This window comes from Pezoporus flaviventris, unplaced genomic scaffold, assembly GCF_033815535.1.
Source record: "Pezoporus flaviventris isolate CSIRO_AGI_PZ_B2104156 unplaced genomic scaffold, CSIRO_AGI_Pfla_v1 ptg000078l, whole genome shotgun sequence".
In the NCBI taxonomy this organism is placed as follows: Eukaryota; Metazoa; Chordata; class Aves; order Psittaciformes; family Psittacidae; genus Pezoporus; species Pezoporus flaviventris.
Window position 1 is genome coordinate 11,207,806 of NW_026892626.1, and position 9,123 is coordinate 11,216,928.

At 38.2% G+C, this 9,123-nt stretch overlaps 1 protein-coding gene across 1 annotated transcript; it reads right to left on the bottom strand.

Annotated features, from left to right (window-relative positions):
• Positions 1 to 764: 764 nt before the first annotated feature.
• On the bottom strand, positions 765 to 8,807 carry PDZD9 (PDZ domain containing 9). Its single transcript, XM_061474071.1, has 4 exons — positions 7,772 to 8,807; positions 5,505 to 5,681; positions 1,717 to 1,912; positions 765 to 850 (listed from the first exon to the last, which is right to left on the bottom strand). Exons 1-4 carry the CDS (start codon positions 7,890 to 7,892, stop codon positions 793 to 795), a joined length of 552 nt encoding a protein of 183 aa, XP_061330055.1. The 5' UTR covers positions 7,893 to 8,807; the 3' UTR covers positions 765 to 792.
• Positions 8,808 to 9,123: the final 316 nt, after the last annotated feature.

Sequence of the window (9,123 nt, forward strand, 5' to 3'; positions counted from 1 at the left end):
AAATGCTGGTAAGTCTGGCTCTGTATACTGAAGGTAGAACTACAGTGAGCGAGTAAGATGACATTTTAGTCAATGGGAAAAACAGATATATCATAATGATAACTGTGATGCAGACAAATACTGTGATTGCCACTAGCTGTCTGTGTATTCTTGTATGTTCAGGAGGGGTTTGTGATCAACTGTCTCCACCATCCTTATATCAAGAAAATGAAGAAACTTGCCTTCAAAGAAAGATGAATATATTAGACCTTCCTAGAGCTTGCAACTGCTACTTGTCAGGGATGAGCAGAGGTAGTGTCTCTGACTGTCTATTCCACAAGTAGTACTGATTGACATCTTTGTGGGGAGGGAAAGCATTGCTAAAACAGCTTTCTATAGCTAATATAGCATTTCAAATATATTGGGACATTCAGATTTTTTGAAGGCATGTATTAGAAGAAAACAGACACAATACAACTTCAGAAATTTATATTGGAACAAGTCGGGTTCTGAGGTATTCTGCAGCAAAGCAAATTCTTCCAGATGGGATGTATGTGATACAGAAAGGCAGGAGGAAGAGGAACTGGTCTCATAGTTTTCTGTAGCCCGGTATGAAGGAGCACTAATACCACTAGTACCAAACTCAGGATTGTATAATGCTTCAACATCATTATGAAGAACAGCATCACAAACATGGTCTGTACCTACCCCAAGTGTCTGGTCCTTATCAGGTATCTGCCAGATTTTGTGCATTGATTGTAACTTAGGAGTGAACTCACAGCAGTATGACTGGGGAGATTTATACTGAAAAATTTACAAGCCTACATCATCATCACTACTGGACCCGATGCCATCTTCATCATAGTCTGTGCTGAAAATACAGAAAATATTGGTGTTACTTCAACATGCAGTAATTCCCACAGCCATTTAGTTCACTAATAATGGACTCTTGTTCTAAAGACAAGTTTATTAGTTCTGAAGCTGCTCTAATATCAAACTAATACTATTTTTCATAGTCCTTTGCATGCTATTTCCCTTGCACTCCACAACCGAGTTGTAATTTGGTCACCAGAAAAGCAAGCTGTCCTTTTTCTGTTCCTTCAGAGTAGAAATAATTTGATGTATTTAAACATAAGCATCCAGGTTTAATCTCTTAGAAAGCCCCTTGCTTCCAAGGAAGTTCCAGCTTCATTTCTGCTGTTCTAGCCTAATTATTCCCTTTAAATACTCAGTTCCTTCCCCTACCTTTTAGGCTTCTTTTCTACTAAACCTTTGTGCCTCAGGAAAACTTGTATCCTGTCTACATTAATCATAACTGAAGTTCAGTTTCAAAAGTCATACTCATTAGCCACTGTCAGTAGTTAAGACTGATTAAAGAACAGATAAGCTTTTTAGATGGTGGTAGCAAGACCTCCATCTTGGTACCCTCAGCTACTTCCAGTTGTTGGCTATGACAAACTGATACGGCCTCTAGACTTCAGAGGCATTCCTGCCAGCCAGACTTCTGCTTGCTGTGGAGGCAGGAAGGGGCATATCTAAAAATGCTCATCCTGACCCTGTCTACCCTGTAACTAGAAAAATGAGCTTTTCTTTGGTATATGTTCATTTCAAATCACAGGTTTCTATTTCAGAAAAAGAAAATACTAAACTGTAAAAGCTATTACACTATTTCTCATTTCTCACTGGAATTATAAGCAACATGTGAAATTCTAGTTATGTACAATAGTTACTTCTTACTCTACTGACACCACAGGCAGCTTTACTTCAGGAATTACTTCAATTGCACTTTGCCAGTCTTGAGGTACTTCAACAAAATCTCTGTAAACTCTGATTTGTAGAGTTGTCCCTATAGGAATATTGTGCAGGAGTTGCCTAAGCTGTTGCAGGGTCCATCCCAAAATGGTGGCATGTCCAATTTTTATTAGAACATCCCCTGCCATGGAAGAAAGCATACAACAATCAGTTTAAGAGACTTGATTTTTAACTGTTCATATGATAAAATATGTAATCTTACCACTATCACATTTTTATTGCATGTGTTTGGCATTTCTTTTTCTTTCTATTCTAATGAAAATGATTTTAGCTCTGTTAAGAACTAACTGTTCACAACACTAAGGAAAGCTGCAGATGGCTTGTTTACATCAGGATTTTTCTGAGTGAACATGATAAACTTTGGGTTGCTTATTCAGTGCTATCTTCCATTTCTGTGGGGTTTGGGGGCCAGATAAAGGTAGAATGGTGAATGTTCTGATCAGGATCGCTACCTGGAACCAGACAGACTCCAGCAAGGTTCAGCTGAGGTTTTACAGCTGCACATGTCACCTTGTGTTTGTCTGGGTCCCTGGAGGCTTTCAGGGTTGGCTCTCCTTGGTGGCTGGCGCCTGTAGCTCTGCTGCCAACACATGGGTACGTTGCAAGACAATGTCAAGCAGGCCAGAGAGGACATAGGAGGTGTTTACAAGAGCTGGTGCAGAAGCTGAGGAGTTCAAGCAGAAAGTGGTGGTGATGTTTTTTGTTCGTTGGTTTGTTTTAAGGGATAAAGCTGCAAATAGCATTATCTACTGCCAGTGGAAAGCACTGAGCTGCAGTTTGGCAAAAAGCAGTACTGCATCCAAGAACAACAGAGTACAGAAGCCCCAGCACCTATATATACCATGGGGTGTAACAAGGTGGGCTTTGAGGGTTTGGGAGAGTTGGAGTTAGTGTGTAAACCTGTAGTTTTGGAGACTGCAAAAGGCAAGCAGAATCTTCCTGCAGCAGACTACAGCTCCATGAGCAGCCTGGCAAAAGCAGTTGCACAGCGGAGCAGTATCAGTAAGCATTATGCACTGAACTGCAACAGAGCAGCATAGGGGATTTAAAAAATCAGTACAGTTGTCTGCTGCCACATTAGCAGAGCAAGGAGTCTCTCTCCATCTGTTCTATTTTCTTTATATCCCTTTTGGGTTAAAAATGCCTATAGCAAAAAAATTGCAGGCTTTCAAACTGTTTACCTGAACTACTACCATTTTTTCATTCTCCTTTTTCCACTGACCACTCCATCTACTCCATCACCATGACACCCTCTCTCCACTCTGTTTTATCACAAGATACTGGTTCTACTGGAGTGCAAACAAGAAGTTCTATAGCAACTATCAGTGTAGCAGATAACAAGAAAAGCAACAGAAAATATTTTACCAACAGTTTTATGTAAGCTCTCAGCATCAAGCAGAAAGATAAATTACCCAAATTCATGTTTCAAAATGCACAGACATAAATTTACTTATGATGTAAAGTATCGCAAGACACTCTTGGCTTTGAATAGATTCTTTTAGAATTCATTTTTTTTTCTGCCCATCCTGTTCTGATAACACTGCTGTAGTGAGTCAAAGCCATCTCTGAACTGCAGATGGAAATAATTTTGCTCCTTTGCTCCAGCAGCTAGGGTCTGAACCACACAGTTTTTCAGCTCATCCGTCAATGATTTTGTGATTCATATCCTTCAGTGGCCACTGAAGATTAACGTGGAGAAAATCTCTTGCACTATGAAGGTATGCTGAGGAGACATGTCCTAAGCAGCCCTGTTTCTTCTTGCTGGCATGGAGAATAGGGCGTGCATATGTACATATGAGTTTGGTAAATATAACCATAGAAGTTTAAGATATTAATGCCTCCCACTGCGTCTGTTAATTTCTAGCTCCTCCCATTAAAGTCAGCAGAATGGCACCAGTTCTTCCAAGCTAAAAGCAGTTATAAAACTGTTCTTTTAGGTTTCTGTTTGACATTGTATAGATAACACTTATCTTAATCAACTGGAAAACAGTTAAAGATAAAACCTAATTCACTGCAAGAAAAAATCTTAGGCAATACATTTGTGTATCATATTTTTCTCAAGCCCATGCTCTGTACATTGGTATTAATGCCAAAATAACTGTGCTGCCTGTGGTATCCTTGAGGGATGGAGCTTCTACAAAATTTTACAGCTTTGGTCTTAAAGGTTTTGTAAGTTCACTCTAAACATGAATTGATCAAATTCAGCTGTTTGCTGTTGTTTGTTTTTTTTTGTGTGTGTGTGTGTGTGTGTGGAATATGCTGAGTTAGATCCAGGTGCTCCATGAAGCATGCTCAGATTTTTTCTTTTGGTTCCAAAACCTAAGATCAGCTACTACAAAGGGACAGTGTTTGTTACCAGTCCCTAGCCCCCTTTAAACTGTTCAATACTTGCTACAGTAAATCAAACACATCACATACTGTAAATAATTTGACTCCCTGTCCTTGTAGGCTTTATTGAAAATGCTTTTGGAGCTTGCCTTTTTCAAACTATTGCAAACAGGACTACTTAGTTTCAGTGACTAATATTATGTATGTTTTACTTCATAGATGTAAAAAAACCTTAAACCAACAACCAAATCAATATCATATATATGGATTTTTTAGGGAATAGATACAAGCTATCAGCTCCTAAGATAATAAAGGTACTTAATTCAAATACAAATCCATTCCTGTATTATGTTCAGGATTTTTCCACCGATTTTTATACAGGGATCAAAAATGCAAAGCCTTTTCTAAAATGAGGTTAAGAACTCTACTCACTGGTTTTTATTTCATCAAACAAGTAGATCTTTCTTCTTCTAATTCTCTTTGAAAGGTGCAAGAAGAAAGAACTGCCCAAATTCTAAAGGTGATGCTGGGAAAATGGTTCTAATCTAAAGACGTGCCTTTGCACTGTACAGCAGTGAAGTTCTAAATGATCTCATTACACTCAAGTCATAGCTTCATAGATTTCTACATTAGAGACAATTTAATATTTAGTAATAACATAGCACACTGACATCCGAAACTGTAGTTCCTGAGTCTAACATAATCGGTCTAGGGACCCATGTAAAGCATTCACGTTTACAGAGCTTTCAATTACAAGCTTAATATAGGTGTCTGATGTTCCACAAGAAACCTGAATAACCAGTAATAGTCTGTTAGTACTGATACAGAACATTTCAGGTTTAAAGCATTTAGCGAATGAACACCTGCATGGATTGTTAGAGCACAGAGATTTATCTATTGCCACTTTGTAACTATTCTGTATAATACAGAGAAATAAAAAGCAAACAATAAGACAAGTTAATTTCAAACCTTTGGGAAGTTTTGTGTTACTTATAGAGTGAAATTACTTGAACAATAATGCACTCCACAAAGAATGATACTACTCAAGTTTAGCTACTATATAAAGGTAATAGTCAAACTATTTTTTGACAAACCTGATTAATAGAAAATCTGGTTTTGTTGGAGAAAAATACATAGACTTAAATCTTGATCTGATTATGGAACAGTCACCCATATCAGCTATTTTAAGATCACAGCTATTTCATTGCAATGGAATGCTGGCACTGAGCTTTACACGGTTTATACTAGTTTCTTTTCCCTGTAATTTTAAACTGAGTTTCTTTTGATGTATGCAAGCATAAGTAAATCAGAGACGGGCTCAGAGCCCCAGGTGCAGAACATCCTCAATGCTATTAAATTTGAATATCACTGTTGGTTCTTTTTACCTGGTTTTAGCCTTCCATCTTTAGCTGCAGAGCTTTTCTCAACAATGCTTATTATCTGGAGATACGGCCCATTCTGTATGACTATGAGACCTAATCCATGTTTACCCATCCTAAGAGTTGCCTTCAGTACTGCAACCAGTGTGCAGTGAAAGATGCTTTCCAGTGATGGCACCTGCCCTTTGAAAAGTGAGAGGAAAATTTTACTGGTTGAAAGTGTGATATAATTCAACAGGCTTAAGGAGACATTTGAGTAGGTGCTGGACCCAGTCTTAATTGTCCAAACAGTTAAGTCCCTCATCTTTAACTGCTTCTTTAGATAAGCGTTGCCTGCTGTGTCATACATTTTACCAAGAGCAAAAGCAATACTGCTGTTATTTAAGAGTTCATTACTAATGGTGATTTATTCAGGGAAAGTAGAGAATAGGATACAGGATAAAAGAACAGAGGAGCTGTCAGCTATTAAGGACTTCAAGAAAAGATTGAATTCCTATAAAAATGTTTTTTTTTTCCAAATCAATATTTATAAAGAAGTTTAATTTATAAATTTCCAGCAGACTGGTTCCACACCCTACTGCTGACATGAGGGAAGGGACTGCACTTGCCATAGTTAGCATCTACAGAAATAAAATACTCGAGCGCCTGCTATCCATTAAAATGCAAAGTAATACAATATAAATGACATTTATCCCCGTGTCTCCACCAAGGAGTATACTAGGGATAATAAAGAAATCTCCTCCATCTCTCAAGCCTGTTCTCATTAACAGCCAGGAAAAATTAAGACTGTCACATGAGTGCTTCAGACTCCTAAACCAAGCTGTATTCTGTTAAAAATTACTTTCTGTCTCTGCTTTAAGATGTAATCTCTAAATGTAACTTCTGTCAGTAGAGTACCAATAAACTACTTGAGACCGTCTCCAGCAGTCTGAAAACACTTAATGAAAATTCCCACCACTTTACCCTCCTTCTCTAAAATACAGAAATTTAGTCATCTTTCCAATGGCTTTAGTAAAGCTTTGGATAAGGCTGCAAATGGCAACCCAGAATGTCTATAAAAGAATTAAGCTGGAAAGTATAGCAATGTGAACATGTTATTTGTCAATTTGGCTGCTAAACTGAAAAACAGAGAAGGAAGCTGGAATGGGTTTGTGGTTTTTTTCCTTCCCAATGAAAAATGCAGGGTTTTTTTAATGTTGTTTTAAATTAAATGTTGTTTTAAATTATTTTAAATTTAATTTGGATTAAATACTTAATTTGCATTGTCAAGCAAGAAAAGCAAAGGAAGACTCACCCTAGCACACCCTTTAACCTGCTGATAATTCTGACAGGTCAGATATCTGACCTGTGACTTTTGCTCAGGAATTTATGCAAGGTGGAACAGGATCAGTAGAAGTGATTGAAATCTTTCCTGTGGTGTTCTTAGTCACTTTTCAATGTGTGTTTCAATCTATTTCAGCCAGAAAAGGGAACTGAATCCTAGTTTCCTACGTCCAGAATAAGTACTTAATTCCCAGGCCAATAAGCATACACAGATTGTATGAAGTAAGACTATATTGTTTTCTAGCCAAAATTATTCAGCAAATCCCATTAAAATTCATGAGCATTTGTACATCAGCAAATGATCAGCAATGAAATGGCAAACAACACTATTATAAATTTAGCTTTAGTTATAGATACCAGAATCCTGATCTTAGGCTGCTTCTTATTATATGACATTATCTTGCTGGACATGAGAGTTTTAAAACCATGAAAACAGTGACAAAACCAAAACCTACAAAACAATTAGAAGGAATGCTAAAATGCACATTGTTAGCTGAGTCTCTTGTCTTTTTACTATACCTGATATCAGTCTATATACTGTCCAAGGAAGGTGGATTTTCTCTTTGTTCTGTGCTACAGACAGTTTAGGTATTTGATAGAACTTACATTACAGTTGCCCTAACCCTCTACTGATTTTCTCCAAGTTACCCTCCAATTCTGCAGTTTGCAGGCAGCAGTGTAGGATCTCTCTCTTCTCATGAAGAAACATCATTTTCCTTGTCACCTGCCTTTAATTCTGTTCCAAATACTTAACCTCAAGAGCAGAAATGCCTCTTGATACTAAGAAAATTTGGGGCACTGGGGGCTCTGTGAAGAAGATAAAGTGCCTGGTAGCACAAGGACTCAAGAAGTTTCAGATACTGAAAAGCAGGAGTGGAAGAATAGTGCTGAGGCAGCAGTGCGAAGATGGAAATGAACAGAGGAAGAAATGACCAAAAGAGATGACTTACTCATAGTTTCATCCCCAGGCTCTTGTAAAGACTGGGTATGTTCCATCAAGTCCTGAGGAAGATCTTTTCCTTTAAAGCCAAAATAATGCTGGAGTGTCCTAGGTGAGCCTTTTGGAAACATATTACTGTTCCATGGTGACCTGTGGAGGAAGAGTCTACCAGCAGGTGAGGAAACAACAGTGTCTAGCAACTACTCAGAATGCCAGGGCAGGTGGGTTCCAAGCTCCCCCAGCACCACAACAGCACCACGGGCATGAGGAACTCTGGCATTGGGCAGAGGATGTGTCTGCATCTAGTGCATTGTTTCAGTCCAAGAGGAGATTTAGGCTGCCTGCCTATCAATACCACAGTTCTGTCTGAAACCCCAGAGCTTTCTGGAGAACCTATAGCTGCTGGTGTCCTGCCACACAGCATCCTTAGGCACATACTCGTCCCCTGATAAAACTGAGAAAGATTAAATCAAATAACTGATCACACAGCCTGCATGATATGAAGATGACTCTGTCACTATTTCAGATTTCATATTTTCTGTATATCAAAAGCCAATGAAAACCACATCTTCCCTTTCTTTCTCCTTTCCACCTCTCCTTCCTCTATTCCTTTTGCCATGAAGCTGAGTTATTTGGAGAGAAACATATTCTGAGACAGAATTTTACATAATGCTTGTATTAAAAGCTATTTTAATACCACTTAAAGCTGGTTTATAGGATAGTCACAGGTGATTCTTGGAAATAACGTATTTTCAAGGCAGCTCTATTGCTGTTGTTAGTGCAATATAATTTCTAATTTTTTAAATAAAAAAATCAATAGTCCCATTTATTCCATGCACCAATTGTTCCCTGTTTAAAGGGAATTTCAGCAGGTTTTCATCAAAAGTCTTATTACTTTCTCTACCCTTAAGAAAATCTGTCAAGAACAGGTGATTTCAATAGAACCTAAGTAGAGCTCTTGCCCTCCAAATAGTAAGCCCTGCTGATTGCTGTTGAACACTTTGTTTTACTAACATACCCATTTTGGTTGTATAGCCTTCCATCTACACAAAAGACTTACGTGAAGAGTTCAGATAGTTGCCCGCTTGGCTTCTGGAGTGTGATGCCGCTCTGGAAATAAACAAGAAGGTGTTTGCTGTTAGAAGGAAAAAAATACGCAAACATTAGATATTTTTCCCATTACCTGTAGATATGTGGCCTACTAAACTGATTGAGTTCAGCATTCCCATGCCAGAATGACAATGTCAAAGGCACAGAGTTATTGTGGCCAGAATCCGGCTGGTTTCTCACATTTACTGCTTAGTTCATTTATTGGCTACAGATTCCCCCATGCTTCAATACAAGTAAATCCATGGACAAGCA

Excerpts from the sequence above, each read along its gene's own strand:
- PDZD9 (XM_061474071.1), bottom strand. The coding sequence starts at position 7,892 with ATGTTTCCAAAAGGCTCACCTAGGACACTCCAGCATTATTTTGGCTTT. Across the intron at positions 5,682-7,771 it reads GCCTGGGGATGAAACTATGA|GGCAGGTGCCATCACTGGAA; the intron begins GTAAGTCATCTC and ends CACTTTTCAAAG. Across the intron at positions 1,913-5,504 it reads AGATGGAAGGCTAAAACCAG|GGGATGTTCTAATAAAAATT; the intron begins GTAAAAAGAACC and ends CTTCCATGGCAG.